At 43.4% G+C, this 22,564-nt stretch overlaps 1 protein-coding gene across 1 annotated transcript in view; it reads left to right on the forward strand.

Annotated features, from left to right (window-relative positions):
* Positions 1 to 1,421: 1,421 nt before the first annotated feature.
* sepsecs (Sep (O-phosphoserine) tRNA:Sec (selenocysteine) tRNA synthase) overlaps positions 1,422 to 22,564 on the forward strand; it is a 57,149-nt gene continuing 36,006 nt past the window's right edge. Inside the window, exons 1-4 of the mRNA XM_067989167.1 lie at positions 1,422 to 1,539; positions 4,436 to 4,590; positions 7,310 to 7,428; positions 19,424 to 19,582. Coding sequence (XP_067845268.1) covers positions 1,426 to 1,539; positions 4,436 to 4,590; positions 7,310 to 7,428; positions 19,424 to 19,582 — 547 coding nt within the window. The 5' untranslated portion in view covers positions 1,422 to 1,425. The remainder of the gene's footprint in view (positions 1,540 to 4,435; positions 4,591 to 7,309; positions 7,429 to 19,423; positions 19,583 to 22,564) is intronic.

A 22,564-nucleotide genomic window follows, 5' to 3' on the forward strand; every position in this document is an offset into this window, starting at 1 on the left:
GACAGGGTAGATACAAGGAGGATATTTCCCTTGGCTGGGGAATCTAGAACCAGGGGTCACAGTCTCAGAATAAGGGGTAGGCCATTTAGGACTGAGATGAGGAGAAATTTCTTCACTCGGGGCGGTAAATCTTTGGAATTCTCTACCCCAAAGGGCTGTGGAGGCTCAGTCACTGAGTACATTCAAAACAGAGATCGAAAGATTTCTAGATATTAAAGGCATCAAGGGATATGGGGATACTGCAGAAAAATGGCGTTGAGGTAGAAGATCAGCCATGATCTTGTTGAATGGTGGAGCAGGCTCGAGGGGCTGGATGGCCTCCTACTGCTCCTATTTCTTATGTTCTTATGAGATCGGGGGAGGATATCATGATAAATGTATTAGGTAAATGAAAGTTTATACAATGCAGTTTCCACATCTGTTCCATACTCAGCAATTATAAGCTCAGTGGTTATTATTACAAATCTTGAACTCATGCTAATAGGGAAATGATTGAAAATGTCCTTTAGATAGATACCCTATTAAATTATAGTGGTATATGCAAAACATGGGTGTGTTTTTGTTCACTTTTGAGAGGGGGGAAGAGAAAGGGTTTATAAAAAGTGAATAAAACTTGCTGCTCCTTGCTTCCCTGATGGCTAATTGAACCACACAGACCAGAAAAATTCCCAGGTTCAATCATTGGTTCAGCCAGGTAGGCAGTAAGGCTACTACATTTAGCATCAATGTCCTGTGTTAGGAATGGGGAAATGGACTGGAGTTTGTGCTCCTGATCGCCATCAAGAGATCTGTGCTGGAAGTGTGCACATGTGGATGTTGTTGAATGAGGGCAGGATTAGGTATGGTTGCCCCCAGCCCCCATCTTCCCTAGTTTGATTGAATACCCTATTAGGGTTCACGCTTGAATAATGGCTGGTTGGGCAAAGAACTCGAGGGCAACTTTACCCACCAAGGAATCAACGGTTTCAGGTGTGGAGGTGAAGGGAGAAAATTGGTGGAGAAAAATAAACCTGCTGCTTCCCACTTATTAAATGGCAAGTTATGGGATAAACTTCAATACTTACTGATTAATTAGGTTGTATTTTAGCTAATCCCCTTTTATGGGATTTTCAAGATGGCGATCTGTCACTAGAGAGAGGCAACTCACCTGGAATAATGGAGAGTATTAAAGCATTTTGCATTCACAATAGCCTGATTAAAATGAATATTAAATGAAAATTAAGCATGTATAAGAGAGAAATAATGACTGTGGTACACCACATGTGTGATGTCTGTAAATCACTCATTGAGTATGGTATGTAATGTTTCAATGATTAATCCTCCTTCATATGCAACTACTGGATGATGTATAATGTGAAACCTGCCAATTTAAATTGTAGCACTGTTGCATTAAATTAAGTTTTGTATTTTGTCTCAACAGCTGGAATGAACACTGAAAACTTCTCTTTAAGTGAGCAGATTGTCTCCCCTTCATACATTCGACAAGGTTTACAGGCCCGTCGCACACATGAGCACTTAATTCGGCTGCTAATAGAAAAGGTAATGAAACTAAATTAACCTAACAACTAGTAAAGACCTGCACTGCATAATTTGTTTTGTAGCAACACTCATTCAAGTCATATCTTTTATTTTTTACTTATGCCTAAGTAGGAGCAAAAAAGTTTGTTTGTTCCAGAAAGCTATGCTCAGAGCATATCAGTTCCTCACCTTTCTCTCTCACATCTTTGTCTTAATTACTTCAACTTTTGTTGATCAATAATTCTTCAGATAGCTAGTTAGTCCCCTGTTGAAGGATTATTTAAGAGAATGCAGATAGAAATTGTGACCCAGATATTTATGGGGAGGGTGCAGGGGAGTGCGGTAGCGTGTCTGTAACCCGGAAATCCCGGGGACGCCAAGGCCTTGCTGATATTAACGACAGGACCTCATTATCACTTTCTTCTTCCGTTTCCCATCTGGCAGCCGGCCAGATTGACAGGCTGGCTGGCTGCCAGTTGGGAAAACAAGCAGCAGGAGGTCGCAGCCGGGGACCGTTGGGGATGGTCCCCGCCAATCGGGAGAGATCAGGGCTTGGTGGAGTGGGGTCAGAGCCCGGCAATCGTGGGGGGAGGGAGGGAGCGATCGATGCTTGGGATCGGAGTTTGGCTGGGGGGGGCGGTGGGCTTGTCACAGCCTGGCAATGGGGGGGGGGGGGGGGAGGGGAGTGAGGGAGGGAGGGAGGGAGATCGGGGCTTGATCGGGGCAAGTGATCCTGGTAGCACCCTGGGTCTATACACTGTGAAAATGAGCCATACAGACAAGGAAGATGCCAGTTCGATCCCTTTTTGAACTCTGGTCCGTGCTGAATTAGCTGATCTTGGCTAAGATGGCATCAAGAACCTGGCGTGGGTGGAGCAAAATCATTGAGGGTTTCAGCTCCTAATTGCTATCCAGTTACCCCTACTAAAAAGTGAACGTGTGTGGATGTCGGCCGTTAAGATGGCACGGTCACATGGCCTGCTGATACACTCTGTCGGGCGCGCACGCACATGAAGACTAGCCAGTTGGACAAAGTACCTGACAATAGCGGCACCTCTGGAACCAAAGCCCTTCAGGAGAAGAGGGTCAAAATTGGGAGCAAGAATTGAAAATTAAAAAGCACAGATTTAGATACTGGGGACATTTAAAAGTATAAAAATGAAACTTATTTAAGAGTGTTTGTATTTTTTAGCAGTGCAATCTCATTATATGGTGTGATGTATGTGTTCCAATACATAGATTACATACCTTATGTGCATCTTCATTATATAGTGAATGCATTTCATTGTGCTAGTTGAATTTTTGAGGCGGTTACTAGCATAGGTGGTTGGGAGTTGGAGATAGAGTAGGGATAAAGGGTTTGTTCTGTGATTGGCGGGACGTGACAAGTGTTGTTCCACAGGGATCCATACTGGGGCTTCAGCATCCCACCATATATATTTAAATAACTTGAATGAAGAAATAGAGAGTTATATGTTTAAAGTTTGCAGATACCACTAAGTTAGAAGGTACAGTAAGTTGTGTAGATGGAAGCAGGAAGTTACAAAGGGACATAGACAGACTTAAGTGAATGGGCAAAACTATGGCAGATGGGGATAATGTTGGGAAGTGTGAGGTCATGCACTTTGGATTTGAGAAAGACAAATCAGAATATTTTCTTAATGACGTGAGAATAGGAGCTGTGGAGAAGTAAAGGGATTTGGGTATTTGTGTACACAAATCACTCAAAGCTAGTGCATGGGTATAAAAAGTAATAAAAAAGGCTAATGGAATGTTGGCCTTTATCTCAAGGAGGTTGGAATACAAAAGTGAGGAAGTGATGCTTCAGTTGTACAGAGCCTGTGCCAGACCCCATCTGGAGTACTGCATTCAATTTTGGGCACCGCATCTCAGGAAAGATATATTGGCCATGGAGGAGGTACAGCGCATATTCACCAGAGTGATACCAGGGCTTAAAGGGTTAAATCACAAAGACAGGTTGTCTAAACTTGGCTCATATTCCCTCAAGTTTAGATGGTTGAGGGGTGATCTAATCAAGTTGTTTAAAATGATAAAGGGATTTGATAGGATAGATACAGAGAAACTGTTTCCTCTGTTGGGGAATTCAGAACAAGAGGGCATAATCTTAAAATTAGAGCTAGGCCATTTAGGAGTGAAATCAGGAAGCACTTTTTCATGCAAAGAGTTGTGGAAATCTGGAACTCGCTCCCCCAAAAGGCTGTGCATGCTGGGTCAATTGAAATTTTCTAGCCTGAGATCAATAGATTTTTGTTAGGTACGGTTATCAAGGGATATGGAGCAAAGGTGGGTAAATGGAGTTGAGATACAGATCAGCCATGATCTAACTGAATGAGGCTCGAGGGGCTGAATGACCTACTCCTGTTTCTATGCAGTATATTTGTGCATAGACTTTGAACTATATCCCCACTTGTTTTATGAGTAAATCCTTCACCTATTAATGATAGTGGCCCCAAACTTATTTAATTCAATTATCCACAATTTCGTTTTCTACTCTCATTTCCTTAATCTTTAAAGTCCCATCTTTAACTGTGGAAAATGAATCAAAAATAGGATTGTCAACTGAGAATTTCAATAAAAAAGATAGTGAACAGTGGAGATTTGGAAATACAAGCTTTACCTGAGTATTGAAGTCTTTCTGAGTTTTAAGCTGTAATTTCTGCCTCGTGTGTTGCTGCAGCTGGTTCAGGACTGTTTGGATTTTAGTTCTTTAGTCTGGCAAAGAAAAAATAAGTAAGTACAGATGAGAAGCTGTATGCTTAGAGTTAAGGTTTAAATCCCAGTTACTGTTATGACAAACATGGTTGTAGTAGTGTTCCTATCCCATCATAAACACTTTACAGTCTTTGTGAGATATTAAAATCTGCTCAGACTTCTCACTGTTCCATCATTTCCTTAGCGTAAATGCCCAGAAGATGGATGGGATGAGAATACCATTGAGCTTTTTCTACATGAACTGGCCATTATGGATAGTAACAACTTCCTTGGTAATTGCGGAGTTGGTGAGAGGGAAGGAAGAGTGGCCTCAAACCTAGTTGCTCAAAGACACTACAGGTATAGTTATTTTTATATATAATTGTTGAGTGTATTCTCTTAAGGGACACTGCAGTACAGCCCTGAACATATCAACGCTGTATTGTGAAGTAAAAGTGATCAGATTTAGGTTTGCAGGTTACTGTGGGAACATGAGGTTATATTTGAACAAATAATGTTTTTCAACCAAAAAATTCAGTCAGCTTTATCATTCTTCAATTCATCTAGATGTTGCAATTTATGTATGACAGATACAGTGGATGTGGGCAATGTACATTATCTGCAGACTATTTCCAAATGCCAGTTTACATTTCTGAAGAATATGATTTTATTTGACCATTCCTTAAATATTATTATCTCATACTCAGCAATAATAAATAACTTTAAAGGAATAGCCTACAGCAAGGTTGTTTAAGAGCATTATCCTGGAGTATCACAAGAACATATTCCTTCTGGCCTGTTAGTGGCAGCTGGGGGCTACAATTGGCCTTAGCATCCCAAACTAGAGAAAGAAAAATCTGCCACTGTTCCTGTTCCTGATTGTTATTGACCCCCATCCCTACTGAGCAGCATTTAGCCCGTAGACAACCCTCAACCCACATTAAAGAACATGATGACCTCCTGTAGATCTCCACCTCCCCTCCCCAACTGAGCATCAGCTTGATTCTGCAACTCCCCCCACTGTGTTTTATGGCCTCTCCTCACCCTTTCTCCTTTCCCTTTCTGTCCTCCCCATCTCTTTGGCCTCTCTCCTTCTTCCCTCTCCCTATCACAATTTATTAATTTCTCCTTTCCTCTCCTTCTCCTCTTTTCCCCTCCCTTTTCTCTCTCTTTGTTCCCATCATATCTCACCTCTTTTCCTTTGCCCCCTCACACTGAGGGGGATTTTGGCACTGGCATTCAGGCCATGCCCCCCTCCCAACCCCTCACTGCCCAGCTTTCCGGCCTTGGATGCCCCAACACTGAGCATCATCTTGATTCGCCTCCCAACGCCGTTCCTCCTACAGACTACCATTTTGAACCTAGACATTGTCATTCTGGCTACTTTGCCCCTTTTCACCCTCCTCCCCATTGAGGCGATTTGAGGCCAGGGGATCATACCCTAACTAAGCAGCATACTGACCCCTGCAAACCCCACCCCATTGAGCCGCATTTTGCCCTTAGACAACCCCCAACCCACCCATGCTTTGCCTCCTGTACGTTCCCGATCCTCCTTTTCTCCCTCCTCATCCTCCTCTCCACCCTCACCCTCCTCTCCACCCTCACCCTCTCCACTCCTCTCACCCTCTCTACCCACCCCTCCCCTACCTTGGTCCACTCATCCCTCCATCTTTTAATTCTACTTGACCTGAATAGTGTCCTTAACCTTGACTCCCCCATGTGTAACGCCACAGGAGATGGGCTAGTTTTTTAAATAATTAATCAACATAATTAAAAATGTTACTCCCTGATGGTTGGCCTCTTAATTGGAGACACCATTTCCATGGTATCTGGAGCCTGGGAGTGTTAAGATATGATGTTTTGGCACCTAGCCCAGCACCTTCCAGCATCCCAGCTGCTTACTATGTTCAGTGGTGTGTGTCAACTGTTTTTAAAACAGTTGATCAGATTCTAGCTGAAGTGCATGGCTCATTGCGTAGTGCTTGTTCAAACAGTTACCATACAATCTTTTTACAGGTTGCTTCTAATAAACACTTGCAAATGAGATAGACTCTTTTTATTTTTGTATATATATATGTATACACACACACATATCTACATATTTTATATATATATCTATATATATATATATATATATATATATATATAGATATATATATATATTATATCTACGTATGTAGATATATATAATATAATTTACAACTGTCATTGATTACAGTCTTGAGAGAGATTATTGAAACTTAAGCAATTTTGTGTGATTTCTTTTTGAATTTGAGAAGTCAAGTATCCAAAATTTAGGAAATCCTGCTAACTCTTTTCTGAGATATAAAAAAGACTGTTTTGTTTAACCTGAGGTCAGTTAGAAAATCCCACGAGAACAGTGTGGAAACTTAAAGAAGCAATCAGCCAGTACCAGTCAATTTGATATTCCTTAAAGAAAGGAGAAAACACTGTATTTTAAAAATGTTTACAAAGGATTAGGTTGAGTCGTAGATTTGCAATCTTTTTTTATTACTCAAGGAGTTAAGCAGAAGATAGTCTAATGTAAATATATAACTATATTATGTGACTTTTTAATATGCTTGTTCATCTTTTTTCAAAGTAAATTCATTTGATATTTTAAATTTAAAGTGAAATCTGATGTGTTGGTCTATTGCTTTTGAAGACCAGAGTGAGATCTTATGAAAGCATAAATTAAATCCAGTAACCAAAAACAATTACGAGATAGAATTTGCTTTTGGTTTCCCGGGTATATTATGGAAAGTTGACGCAGGTCCCAAGACAAGGTAAGACACTCTGAAAGATGTGGGGAATTGAGACTCGCCCATAAGATATGAGAGCCAAAATAATCTAGGTTAAGAAAGCTAGAAAAGACCCAAAAATATAATGGGCTCAATCCCACAATCTGATCAAGAGGCAAGAATGTTACCAACAGAGCCAGGTTGACATGGTTGAACATTGAAATGCACTTGTTTCCTAGTGTGAACAATAAGTAATGTTATTAGTTCATAAAACTAACTTTTAGTAATATTTGACAACTGTTTTAAGCTTTGAATTTGTTTGTGCTTTCTTTATTCAGGTTTATGCATGGGATTGGAAGATCAGGTGATATTGCAGCTATTCAGCCCAAAGCAGCAGGATCCAGTCTCCTGAACAAAATTACAAACTCTATAGTGCTGGACATTCTTCGAGTTGCAGGTTTGACAAAATTTGTACAATATTGCAGGCTCTGTTTTATTCAGCAGAAACAAGGGCCATAATTTTAGCCTGGAGCCGGGAAGGGGGCATGGGTGTGGGGGGTTCGAATCGTGGAAGGGAAACCTGGAAGTACGGGTTTCCCGGACGTTCTTACGATTTTGACGTAAGGATGTCTTTTATTTTTTTTGTTAGTTTACCATCCGACCGGCCTGATTGACAGGCTGGCCTCAGTCGGACGGGTGCAGAGCAATGAAGAGGACGTGAAAAGGTAAGTCTTTCACTGTATGGATGGATGGGCACAGGGGGCATTGGTGGGCAGGGGGCACCGATGGGCATGGGGGTCACGGGGGGGGGGAGTCAATTTCAATTATGGGGGGAGGAATTGGGGGCCAGTCGCCAGGTTTTGGGGGGGTGAGGGATTGGGGGGGTCCATGATCGTTTGGGGGGGATCGAGGATCAGAGGGGGGGTCCGCGAGTGTTGGGAGGGTCGCTGCAGGTAGGCTTGTTGGGCCTGGGGGAGCAATCCTGCTCCTCCAGGCCTACAAGCAGTGCCAGAAAGGCACTTACCTGCAGTTTCGGGCCTTCTCACCTCCTTTCGCATAGCGTGAAGGAGAAGGCATGGGAATCCCGGCCTCCTTGGGTTGAAATCGAGCAACCTTTGAAAATGGAGGCCCGCAGCCTCCTTGAAAGGTTTAGTGACCAACTCGCCTCTTGAGAGTGGGTTGGTTGCCCACCCCTCGTCCCGCCCCGGTGAAAACCGGAAATGGGCGGGTTGTGGGCAGGTCAGAAATTGGTGCGATTTTCAACGCCTCCCATCCCCAACCCACCCGTTTTTCGATGTTAAAATTCTGCCCAAGGTGTGACAAGTTACATGGTCTTGTTACTTGTGTATAAATAAATATATATGAATAATTTGTGTTCTTTATAAATTTAAAGTTTAAAATGGCTATTCAGCTCCAGTTCCTCTGGCTTTTACAAGGTAGCTTCTGACCTCCAGCCTGTTTTAATGAGTTAATTAAGCTGGGAGGACATTGGCCAAAAAATTGAAGTAACGCCAGAAACCGACACGAAATAGGTGTCACGAAGGGAATGCGCTCCCAACGAAGTCGGCCTGAGGCTCGTTGGAAATTGGGCCTCGGGCCTCAGGCCTCTTCTTCATAAGAAGAGTGAGCTGTAGCCGCCAATTGGGTGGCCGATACAGCTCGCCGGTCAGGGCTGCAGGGAAATCGGTGAGGTAGGTCCTGGGAGGGGGTGAGTGATCCAGGGCTGACAGTGGCCCATAGTATTGTTGTGAGGCCAGGAGGAGCTTACATTTTCATTGACGTCCTTCAGCAGCCTCTTTAGGCTGCTGGAGACCCAGAAAAACTGAGTAGCGCATGGGCGGCATAAGCTCAGCCCACTTTACACTGAATTTGGGAGAGGGGTCCTAAAACAGGTATTAGGGCCTTGATTTGCATATTCATACTTCAGGCAGGCATCCTGGACACCTGGAAGTAACCAACTTCCAATTTTGGCAGCCGGCGCACTTCCGGGGGAAATTGGGCACAAGAGATTGCAGCCAGAAATTCGTCTCCCTAACGCTAATTGCTTGCCCATACAACAGGCACGGCAGCGACCACTTTCTCCCCCATTCTTTAGAGAAGTATGAACAGTAACCTGCAGCTGTATATCAGAGGAAATATTAAGCCATTTGGAATCATGGGGCAGGATTTTAACTGTGAAAAACGGATGGGTTGGGGGGGCATTGAAGATTGTAACAATTTCAGACCCGCCTCCAACCCGCCCATTTCCAGTTTTCACCAGGGCGGGACAAGGGTCGGGCGACCCAAAGGAGCAGGAGTGCTTCCCCCATGCCCAACAAGTCTACCTGCAGCTGATCCCCCCCCCCCCCCCCCCCCACCCACCCCCACGATCGCAGCCCCCCCCCCAAACAATCGCGACCCCTCCAATGTTTGCGGCCCCCCAAACGATCGTGACCCCCCCCCATGACCACGGACCCCCCCCAACCCCTGCAATGAGCCCTGATCCCGACCCCCGCCCCCCTCAGTGACTGTCTCCACGGTGACTGACACCTGATTTCCCCCCCCACCACCCATAACTGGTTCCCCTGGTGACCGACCTCCGATAACTGACCTCCCACCACCCCACCCCAATGACCGACCCTTCCCTGACCCTGTGAACTCCATGCCTCCCGGTACCGTGTGCCCACCCATGCCCCCCCACCCCACCTCCTTCCACATCCACACAATCTAAGACTTACCTGAACACGTACCTTTTCACGTCCCCTTCCTTGCTCTGCTCCCATCCAACTGAGACCAGGCGGTCAATCGTGCCGGCAAACCGACAAAAAAAAGTTGCCCTTACATCAAAATTGTAAGGATGTCCGGGAAACCCCTACTTCAAAATCCTGATGATCTTGGGGTCAAAATCCTGGCCATAGAACTTTACAACACAGACGATAGGCATTCAACCCTCCACCACAAAGCCGTTTCTCTGAAAGAGCTGTTCATTTTAATCCCATTCCACCGTCCTTTCCCCATACCCTTTAAAATTTTTCTATTTCAAGTATTTATCCACTTCCCTTTTAAAAGCTATTATAGATTCAGCTTTCACTACTATTTCTGCTCGGGCATACCATGTCCTTAACATCCTTCTGCATAAAAAAAGTTTTCCTAACCTCTCCCTTCATTCTTTTGTGATGATCTTAAGTTTATGCCCCCTAGATACTGACTCACTATCCATCCATGGCGTTGCCGTGTTCCAATCCATCCATCGCCTCGCCCCACCCTATCCCTGTCACCTCCTCTAGCCCTACAACCCTCCACGAACTCTGTGTTCCTCCAACTGTGGCCACTATTCCCATTGCCCCACCAATGGCGTCCGTGCCATCAGCTGTCTAGGCCATAAGTTCTGGAATTCTGTCCCTAAACCTCTCAGCATCCTCACCTCTCTCTTCACCTTTTAAGACGCTCCTTAAATGCTACTTTCTCAACCAAGTTTTTAGTCACCCATCCTAATGTCTCCTCCTTTGGCTCGTTGTCAATTTTTGTTTGATTACGCTCCTGGGGATGTTTTATTATGTGAACTGCGCTATATAAATGCACGTTGTTATTGCGACTAAAATAATTCTGGGTGAAGAATAATAAGATCAGATGCAGAAGGAAGCTTCTACTATTCTGTCCCAACAATGCATCTTAACCGCAGTCTCAGAAAAGTGTTCCCCTTCTTTGCCATTCCACTTGACATACCAGCCATTTCTTATGACCGTAGTAAGTGAGATCAGTAATAAACTGTCAGTTTGTGCTGAATCATGGATTGTTTTGTAGAATTAATCCATGCACACTGGGAGCTTGTTTTGTTCAAGCTTTTTTTTTGCTGTGGTCCCTTACGGTCAGTGTGAGCTGAATGTGTCTCCATGTCCCTGAAGTGAGAAGACAACGTGCTACTCAGTCCCTACATTTATTCTTCAGCTTTTTAAATATCAGCATGTGTGTAAATCTGCATAAGGTTATCCTGTTTGTCACTAATCTTATGAAAAGTTGTGAATACAGTACCCCAGTCAAGGCATTCTTCTAAGTACCAATGTGGGAGATGATGCTCTAGCCAGTGATTATCCTATCCCTTCAAGATGTACAGTTTCCACACCTACTGACTGATCATAAATGATAGGCTTTAACCATTTTTATTATTCTCCTTGTCCAGGGCAGAAATTGCTGTTGCAACACCAGCACCATGGGAATTTAGAAATTGTTTTTGATATCATCTCTATAAAGCTCATGAATCATGCTTCAGTTTCTTACAGCAACCCTGAGCAACAATATTTTCCTAACAGACTTGAAGCAGTTCGCAAACTTTGCACAGGAGCTAAAAGAGCTAGGTCTAATGTTTTCAAGCGGTATGGTTTTACTTGAAGTCTTTGGGTATTTATTGAGATATCTGTACTTAACTGTCTTGGACTATCTCTCAACGTCTAATGAACGTGGACTTGAAACCAAGATCTGCCAGAATGCACATTTGCAGTTATTGCAATTGTCTGTATTCTGTTATGTAGCACCCGTTTCCTTTCCTATTTCATGGAACGGTTGTGACTATCTGTTTTCAAAATATTTGTTCTTGGATGTGAGCGACACTGGCAATGTCGCATTAGTTACTCACAGAAGGTGGTGGTGGGCCTTCTCCTTAAACCACTGCAGTCTACCAATAATAGTAGATAATCAAGGGGCAAAGGGGAGGGAGGAACTAAAAACAATCACCATCACTAGAGAAAAAGTACTAGGCAAACTAATGGGTCCAAAGGCTGACAAGTCCCCTGGACCTGATGGCTTGCATCCAAGGGTCTTAAAGGAAGTGGCTACAGAGATAGTGGATGCATTGGTTGCAGTCTTCCAGAATTCACTAGATTCTGGAACGGACCCAGTGGATTGGAAAACCGCAAACGTAACACCCCTATTCAAGAAGGGAGTGAGACAGAAAGCAGGTAATTATAGACCAGTTAGCCTAACATCTGTCATTGAGAAAATGCTAGAATCCATTATAAAGGAAGTAGTAGCAGGACATTTGGAGACTCAATACAAATGGGTCGCAACTATTTACAATATATATCAATGACTTGGATGAAGGAACAGTATGTACTGTGGCCAAATTTGCTGATGATACAAAGATAGGTGGAAAAGCAAGTTGCGAGGAGGACACAAAGTGTCTGCAAGGGAATATTGACAGGTTAAGTGAATGGGCAAAAATTTGGCAGGTGGAATATAATGTGGGAAAATGTGAAGTTATCCACTTTAGGAGGAAAAATATTATTTGAATGGGGAAATACTACAAAATGCTGCGGTACAGAGGGATCTGGGTGTCCTCGTACATGAAACACAAAAAGTCAACGTACAGGTGCAGTAGATAATATGGAAGGCAAACGGAATATTGGCCTTTATTTCTAGAGGGATGGAGTATAAAAGGAGGGAAGTCATACTACAACTGTACAAGGTGCTGGTGAGACCACACCTGGAGTACTGTGTACAGTTCTGGTGCCCTCATTTAAGGAAGGATATACTTGCATTGGAGGCAGTTCAGAGAAGGTTCACTAGGTTTTGGGTATGGAAGAGTTGTCTTATGAGGAATGATTGAACAAGTTGGGTCTATACTCGTTGGAGTTTAGAAGAATAATAATGCTCAGATAATGAAGCAGTCCATGCCCGCATGCAGCAAGACCTGGACAACATCCAGGCTTGGGCTGATAAGTGGCAAGTAACATTCGCACCAGACAAGTGCCAGGCAATGACCATCTCCAACAAGAGAGAGTCTAACCACCTCCCCTTGACATTCAATGGCATTACCATCGCCGAATCCCCCACCATCAACATCCTGGGGGTCACCATTGATCAGAAACCTAACTGGACCAACCATATAAATACTGTGGCTACAAGAGCAGGTCAAAGGCTGGGTATTCTATGGCGAGTGACACACCTCCTGACTTCCCAAAGCCTTTCTACCATCTACAAGGCACAAGTCAGGAGTGTGATGGAATACTCTCCACTTGCCTGGATGAGTGCAGCCCCAACAACACTCAAGAAACTTGACACCATCCAGGACAAAGCAGCCCGCTTGATTGACACCCCATCCACCACCCTAAACATTCACTCCTTTCACCACCGGCGCACTGTGGCTGCAAGTGTGTACCATCCACATGATGCACTGCAGCAACTCTCTAAGGCTTCTTCGACAGCACCTCCCAAACCCGCGACCTCTACCACCTAGAAGGACAAGGGCAGCAGTCACATGGGAACAACACCACCTGCACGTTCCCCTCCAAGTCACACACCATCCCAACTTGGAAATATATCGCCGTTCCTTCATCGTCGCTGGGTCAAAATCCTGGAACTCCCTAACAGCATTGTGGGAGAACCTTCACCACACGGACTGCAGCGGTTCAAGAAGGCAGCTCACCACCACCTTCTCAAGGGCAATTAGGGATGGGCAATAAATGCTGGCCTTGCCAGTGACGCCCACATCCCATGAACGAATTAAAAAAAATAGAATGAGAGGAGATCTTATTGAAACATCCACGATTCTGAGCGGACTCGATAGGGTAAATGCTGAGAGTATGTTACCTGTCATGGGGGAATCTAAAACTAGGGGGCGTAGTCTCAGAATAAGACGTTTAAGACGGAAATGAGGAGGAATTTCTTCTCCCAGAGGGTTGTGAATCTTTGGAAATCTTTACCCCTAAAAGCTGTGGAGGCGGAGTCATTGAAGACATTCAAGGCTGAGTTAGACAAATTTTTGATCAGCAAGGGAGTCAAAGGATATGGGGAAAAGGCGGGAAAGTGGAGTTGAGGTAAAAATCAGATCAGCCATGATCTCATTAAATGGCGGAGCAGGCTCGAAAGGCCAAATGGCCTACTCCTGCTCCTGTCTGTTACGGTCTTTGTGGTGATGGGGCTCCCACAATGGTGTGAAGTAGGGAATTCCAGGATATTGACCCATTGATGATGAAGGGACAGCAATATATGTCCTCGGTCAGGATGCTGTTTGACTTGGAGGGAAATTTGGAGGTGATGGTGTTCGCACAATATTGCTGCTCTTGTCCTTCTTGGTGGTAGAGGTCGCAGGGGAGGGAGGTGCTATCAAACTAACCTTGGTGAGTATCTAGTGTAGCCCATAGATGATATATACTGCAGTCACAGTTAGTTTTCCATCTCCTTCACCTTTGAACAGCAACCTTCACAACAGAGTATTACAGCTTTCTCCTTCTGTCCTTCTGATGAGACATTAAACTGAGCTTCTGTCTGTTTCTTCCATGGGTTCATATGAATGTTAAAGATCCCATGGCATTATTCTTAGAAGAGTAGTGAGTTCTCCAAGTATCCTGGCTAACTTTCTTCCCTCAACCAACACCATCAAAAACAGATAAGCTCGTTGTTCATCTCATCAGTGTTTGTGGGATCTTGGCTAACATGTTTGCCGAACATAACAGTCACTACACTTCAAGAGTAATTCATTGTATGTGGGAATTCCAGGATACTGACCCACTGATGATGAAGAAACAGTGATATATTTCCAAGACAGGCTGGTGTGTGACTTGGATGGGATTTTGGAGGTGATGGTGTTCCCACAACATTGTTGCTCTTGATCTACTCAGTGGTAGAGGTTGCAGGGAGGGAGGTGCTGTTAAAGTAACCTTGGTGAATTGTTGGAAGTGCGTCCTGTAAATAGTAAACGCTGTAGCCATAGTGCACTACTGATGGAGTGGGGTGAACATTGAGTCCAGTGGCAGGGGCGGCCATCAAGCGAGCTGCTCTGTTATTTGCCAAATTTGGAATATTCAGTAATGAGAATTTTTTTGGGGTATGAAAATGTGAGACAGATTGCAACCCACTGAAATGAACAGCTTTTGCAGTGCGACTGTTTGCAACTCATAGCTGTGTATTTAATAGTTATATATATAAAACTGATGTATGTACGGAAGGAGATTAAGAGTTTTTCACAGGAATTAGTGAGTCTCACTGAATAGAGATGAGTCTTGACAGGTCTGCAATCTTACTAAATTATCACAAGTACACAGCACTCAACAACTAATAGGATGGTAATGTTCCTAATTTGGCTCTTAAGTCAGTGATATACCTTAGCTACTGAAACAGTGCAAGACTTATTGTTTAGAGCATAACATAAAACTTGGAATGAGAATCGACAATTTGGCCCATCAATTCTGTGCCTTCCATAGACCATGTACAGTTTGCTTTATGGAATCCACCACACTTAATTAATTATCTAAAAGAAAGTTCTTCAAAGTTTCTTCTTTATTGCCAAAGATAGTTGATTAGAACTCCATTATATAGAATTTTACAACATAAAACCAGGCTATTCGGCTCATTGGGCCTATGCTGTCTCTCTGGAAGAGCTGTTCCCATAGTCCCATTCCCTTGTCCTTTCCCCGTTTCCTTTGAAATTCTTTTTTTTCAGATATTTATCCACTTCACGTTTAAAAGCCTTTATAGATTCTGCTTCCACCAGTGTTCTGGAAGGGCATTCTATGTCTTAACAATTTACCATGTGTATAAAAAAATCTCCAAAACTTTTGTTTTATTCTTTTGATTTTGATCTTAAATTTATGCCCTCTTGTTACCAACTAACTCACTGACCAGTGGAAATATTTTTTCCCTATTTACCTCATCAAAACCCTTCATAATTCTGAACACCTCTATCAGATCTTCTCTGTTTGAATGAAAAGAGCCCCAGTGTTTGCAGTCGCTCCTCAGAACAAAAGCCTCTCATCCATGGTATCATCATAGTGAATCTCTTCTACACTCTGCCCATGGCTTTGATATTCTTCCTAAAGTAGGGTGTCCAAAACTGCACACAGTGTTCTAACTGTGGCCTAACCAATGATTTGTATAGATTTAGCATTACCTCTTTAACGTTGTACTCTCTGCTACTATTTACTTAGGATCCAATATGAGTTTGTTTTACAGCTTAATTAATTTGCCGTCCCAACTTCAAGATTTGTGTATCTGAACCTTTTAAAGTTTTACCATTTAGTATGTATTCCCCCTCATTCTTCTTCTCAAGATATCTCACTTCACCCAAATTTCAAGTGCTCTTTTTGGTTCCACAAAAATACTGCGGACCTGCACCGGCTGGGCTCGTCCCCCCTCCGATTCGCCTCACCCATCCCCCTCTCACCTGTGGGCAGCTTGGCGTTGGAGCCAGCCGATTTTCCTGTAGCCCTGACCGATGAGTTGCATTGGGACACCTGATCGCTGTCCGTAGTTCACCAGTTTTATGCCGATGAGGCCGAGACCCAATTTCCAATGAGCCTTAGGCTGATGCTTTTGGACGTGCATTCCACTCGCGACGCCCATTTCACGCCGATTTCTGGTCCTGCGCTATTTCAACCCCCATATGTTTTGTAGGAGTCTTAAATACAAATTACATATAAGCACTGTATAACGTGTTCCTCCTGGTGTCACCAATAGTAATAGCTATACTTTAATAATTTTTCAAAATTTACATGAAATGTTTATGAGGCGTTATATTTAAAGAGATACAGTGTTTTAAATAAGAGGAAGACCAAACAGCATCTCAGACTTACCAGAGATGGTTTCTAATTCCCTTTCCAAACCTTCAGTGCTGATTTATGATTTTTGTTATGCTTGCAATTTTCTCTCCTCTTCTTCCAAAGGTGGTGACTTCTGCTGGGGGCTCTTGTACGAGACACTAGAGGCACCAAGAACCCTTTGGTACCTTGTACAATTGTCCAATATTCACCTGTTTTGTCCATTATTGAAATGTAAACAGTGTGTAAAAGACTGATCGAAATATATAAAAAAGGGAAGAATGGCCTGAACCTGCAGAATCCCAAGAGGGTAAATGCAAAGAATCTTCACCAGTCAGGATCAAGTTGCAGAATGTAATTCTGAGTAATTAATATTAATAAAGAAAGACTGCTAAAGCTAAATATATATCCGAAACAGGGAAAAGTATAGATAGAGCAAATTATTTGAAGTCCAATTGGGTGTCCAATTTTTAAAATTCTTTTACGTTGACTGGTTGTTTGGTCATGAGGGATCACAGCTGAATGTAATCCTGTTCTCCCATGATGTCCATATATGTGCTTTCAAGAGGTAGTTCAATGGATTTCTGGAGAGAAAAAGGATAAATTCAATGATCCTCTAGTCTCAATATGGAGTTTAGCTTGATGGAAGCATAGAATCATAGAAAGTTATGGCACAGAAGGAGGCCTTTCGGCCCATCGTGTCCGGGCCGGCCGAAAAAGAGCTATCCAGCTTAATCTCACTTTCCATCACTTGGTCTGTAGCCCTGTAGATTACAGCACTTCAAGTGCACATCCAAGTACTTTTTAAATGAGTTGAGGGTTTCTGCCTCTACCACCCTTTCAGGCAGTGAGTTCCAGACCCCTACCACCCTCTGGGTGAAAACATTTTCTTCTCAGCTCCCCTCTAATCCTTCTACCAATTACTTTAAATCTATGCCCCCTGGTCACTGACCCGCCTGCTAAGGGAAATAGATCCTTCCTAACCACTCTATCTAGGCCCCTCATAATTTTATCAATTAAATCACCCCTTGAACTCCTCTGTTTCACAGAAAACAACTCCAGCCTATCCAATCTTTCCTCATAGCTAAAATTCTCCAGTCCTGGCAACATCCTTGTAAATCTCCTCTATACCCTCTCTAGTGCAATCACATCTCTCCTGTAATGTGGTGACCAGAACTGTATGCAGTACTCAAGCTGTGGCCTAACTTGTGTTTTATACAGTTCTAGCATAACCTCCCTGCTCTTATATTCTATGCCTCGGCTAATAAAAGAAAGTATCCAGTATGCCTTTTTAACCACCTTATCTACCTGTCCTGCTACCTTCAGGGATCTGTGGACATGCACTCTAAGGTTCCTCTGTTCCTCAACACCTCTCCGTATCCTCCCATTTATTGTGTACTCCCTTGCCTTGTTTGCCCTCCCCAAATGCCTTACCTCACACTTCTCCGGATTGAATGCCATTTGCCACTTTTCTGCCCCCTGACCATCCATTGCTATCTTCCTGCAGTTTACAACTTTCCTCCTCAGTATCAAGCACATGGACAATTTTTGTATCATCTGCAAACTTCTTAATCATGCCCTTTACATTTAGGTCTAAATCATTAATATATACCACAAAAAGCAAGGGACCTAGTACTAAACCCTGTGGAACTCCACTGGAAGCAGTCTTCCAGTCACAAAAAGACCCATTGACCATTACCCTTTGCTTCCTGCCACTGAGCCAATTTTGGATCCAAGTTGCCACTCTCCCTTGGATCCCATGGGCTGGAGACAGGGCTACTACATTCTATCCAGTACTGATTCTCTGAACCATGCTCCCATTGAGAAGAGGTCCCCGCTGAGAGTGCTGGATCGCTGAATTTGCACAGTGATGAGAAGGGTAAGTGGTCTAATCTACCTAAAAAGGATAGGTTTGTTTGGCCTAATGGGTTTTTCCTTTCCTAAAAACCTCACATTCTTATTTGCACATATTGCTAGGACAGCGCTAATTGTTTAAGGATTATTGTCTGAAATATTAAAATAATTGTTTCATAAGTTTCATATAAGGGATATCAAATGGGCGAGAGTGTGTTATGAAGCAGCAACACATATTCTGTGATTATGTTGTAATTACATTATAAAAACAAGAGAAAGCTTTTACAGCACATCCATTTTCTAAATTACAAATTTTGTTCATCGTTAAAATGTGCTCCAACCCGTTCTTTATAAGAGCTGGAGTAGGACTGTCTGGTTGAAGTTTTTTGCTGGCAGCAGATCTCGTGGATGACTACTCAAATTGCATGATTTAAATGAAGTGGTATTAGACAAGTGCTTTTGTTTCATGACGTATTAGGGTATAATACCCTGTTGCTAAGTTGCTTAATAACTCAACCAAAGCAGTGTGTAGCTATCTGGAAACAAGACAGGAAGTAAGTTTGGATGGTTAGGTGAGAGTTCAGGTGTTTGGTAATCTAAAAATACATGCTGTGAATATGATGAATTGGTTAATTCAGAAGTCTGGGGATTCCTTTATTGCTCTACGTTAAGGTCTACATACAGGAAAGAATAAAAATGTTGGACACCCAATTGAAATTCTACTTATTTGCTCTATCTATACCTTTCCTTCTTCCAGGTAATGTATATTTGGCTGTAATATTAATTACTCAGAATTAGACTCTGCAATTTGATCCCTACTGGTGAAGATTCTCAATATTTGTTTTCCCTCTTGTTATTCTGCAGGTTCAGGCTGTTTTTCCCTTTTTTTTAATAGACCAGTCTTTTACACACTGTCCACACATCAATAATGGACACAATTGTAACAGGCATTCTTAGATCAAAACAGCAGTGGTTACATTAGATTATTAAATCGTATCCTTCATGTCCATCAGATATATGCACATTGTTTGACTTTGTTGATGATCTGCACTCTAGATGGTGCTGACAGTCAGCCTCTTGTATCACCAGGTGTTCGAACTGTTTCTAGCTGCTTTGTGGTTCCAATGGCAACAGGAATGAGCCTGACTCTCTGCTTTCTTGCACTGCGACACAGGAGACCTAAAGCGAAGTTTATCATATGGCCAAGGATTGATCAAAAATCATGCTTCAAATCCATGATCACAGCAGGTACAAAATTAATTTTATGGTATCACATGGTTACTGAAAGCACACTTCTGCCCTCGCTGACAACGAATTGCCTATTTTGGCTGTTCTATTCTCCAGTTCTCCTGTAATTTATATTCTGGTACTATTGGTTTCTGGATATTAACTTCTCAATAACTTTAACAACTTTGGTATGACATAAATCCTATTTTTCCCCCCTCGATTTATTTTTCCTCCCATTCCCCACTAGGAAAAGCACTTCCTGTTTCTGAGAGAATGTTTGACGTATGAGGAGAGATTGGGTCGACTAGGCCTATATTCACTAGAGTTTAGAAGAATGAGAGGTGATCTCATCAAAACATATAAAATTCTAACAGGACTAGACAGACTAGATGCAGGAAGGATGTTCCCGATGGCTGGGGAGTCCAGAACCAGGGGTCGCAGTCTCAGGATACGGGTATGCCATTTGGAACCGAGATGAGGAGAAATTTCTTCGCTCAGAGGGTGGTGAACCTGTGGAATTCTCTACCACAGAAGGCAGTGGAGGCCAAGTCATTAGATGTATTCAAGAAGGAGATAGATATATTTCTTAATGCTAAAGGGATCAAGGGATATGGGGAAAAAGCGGGAAAAAGGGTGCTGATTTAGACAATCAGCCATGATCATTTTGAATGGCTGAGCAGGCCCGAAGGGCCGAATGGCCTACTCTTGCTCCTATTTTCTGTGTTTCTGTGTTTCCCAGGTTGTCCTCATTGTAACTCTGGGCTTTCTGTACAGTGCAATAGAATGGCCCAGTCTTCATCTGTTTTTTTTTTATCTACCATATAGAGGGGTACTTGGGACATTAGCTCGGAGCCGGGAACCCAGCACATGCATAGATATTCATGTGGGGATCCCGGAAGTCAAGTGAGTGTGTCGCATTCTGCGATCGCAACTCAACTGAAGGTAAGTATTTGTGCTTCCAGGTTTTCCACGTGCCAGGCAGCCAGATAGACAGGCTTGCTGTATGCTGGGAGGGAAAGGAGCTGTGAATCGGAGAGGAGGAAGAGAGAGAGAGATCTTGGGCCGTGGAAGAAACTGAGGTTGGGGGGGTGGGAACATGGCCTTGGAGAAGATCGAGTGGGGGAGGGAGTTCAGAATGATTCAACTTGACTCCAATTGTATATAGTGATACTTTATTAACTTCACACAAGGATCAACACATGCAAGTGTCTAAGCAGTAGTTAACAGTACAGAACAAGAATAATACTACCCATTCCGTTCTGGGTAGAAGTTATGTCCACTCCTCGCTCCTCCCGCTTCTACACCCTTTCAATTAGGGACCTTCACTTTTATACCCTTAAAAGAAAGAATGGAACTGCGGCAAAATACATTCAATTGGGTATTTTCCCCAATACTCCCCTTAATTTACCCAATCATATGGACAATACGTACTTGTCGAGATGAGACAGTGCCTTGTGGCCCCCCTTATCTTTCCTTATCATTAGCACAATGCTTCTTAGCCCCTGTAGTTGATGAGTCACCCTATAGGCCTTGAAGATAATCAGAGTTCTAGCTAGCTTCATCATTCCAGTATGTTTGAAGGAGTGGGAATATCGTTATGGTGCCTCCCTTAGTTTGCAATGACAGGATGCTCATGGCTGTTAGGCATCCTGTAACTGCAGTAAGTTAATTTAAAAGCAGTCTATTTGGTGACACAACAATTTCAGCTAAAGCTTTGACTTTTTAACCCTTTCGAGCCTGGTTCCCCATAATATCTTCTAAACCTATATTTCCTTACAGGTGGTCCACCATTTGTGGGGGTGGGGGGCGGGAACATGAATGTGTGGGGTCGGATGATCACGGGGTCCTATCACTCCAGGTGAGCTTGTTGGGCCTGCATGAACCACTCCTGCTCATCCTGACCCACAAGCAGCGCAATAAAGGCACTCACCTCATGGATCCGACCCTTCTCACCTGCTTTCACCTGACATAAATCAGAAGCGATGGGAAACCCGAACAGGTAAGATTAAATTCAGTTTACATTTCTAATACGCAAAAAATTAAGTGCCTCAATTATTCAATTGCCCCTTTAAGTATCGGCCCGTCGCTTTTAAGTGGTACGGGGCTTCCGGGTTTCTGTTGCACACACGCGCATCCAACACTCCTGGGTTAAACCCGGAAGTGCGCGCGTTGGAGCCGGGATGCGGTCCCGCTGAAGATTTCAACAATTTTTACTCCCCAGTCCACCCGTTCTTAGGGGTTAAAATTACCCCCCCCCCCCCCCCCCCCCCCCCCCGGTCTCCTTCCCTGCACTGCAGCTGAAATCAGGAATTCAGCCAAGGTCGGGGGGACAGAATCTGTGTCTCATTGCGCTGTGGCATGGTGTTCATGCTTCCATATGGATCTCCACCACTCAAAGTGATGCCCCACGTACATGTGTAAGTGTTTGATGAGCCACTGAAGTGACTAATCTGGAGTTTTTGACAACTCAGCAAGTGGTTTCCACTCATCAGTTTCTGGGTTCTTTTCATCGATGGCATGGTGGTTCATTGGCATGGCTTCTTCAAGCATCCTGTCTTTGAACACCACTTCCCTTAACTTTAAAAAAAAAAAAATTCTGTGCATATTATACATGGGCCAAATATTTAATTAGTTGTTCTTGAGATGTGGGTGACATTGACAAGGCTGCATTATTGACAGTTGTCATGAGGTGGTGGTAGTGGGCTGCCTTCTTGAAGCAATTGTTTTTACAATTGAGTGGCTTGCTAGGCCACATCAGTGGGCATTAAGGGTCAACCAAGTCATGTGAACTAGAGTCACATGCAGGCTGGACCAGGTAGAGATGGCGGGTTGCCTTTCGTTGAATTTGTTAGCGAACCAGTTGGGTTTTTAATGACAATCGGGCAGCTTTCACAGACATTTTATTTCCTGGTGCTAGGCCACAAATTCAATTTCACAACTTGCCATGGTGAGATGGTGTAAAACCGGCGTCCACCCAATCCCGTGGGTTTTCCACCCGGCGAA

Source organism: Heptranchias perlo, chromosome 1 (genome assembly GCF_035084215.1).
Source record: "Heptranchias perlo isolate sHepPer1 chromosome 1, sHepPer1.hap1, whole genome shotgun sequence".
Taxonomy (NCBI): Eukaryota; Metazoa; Chordata; class Chondrichthyes; order Hexanchiformes; family Hexanchidae; genus Heptranchias; species Heptranchias perlo.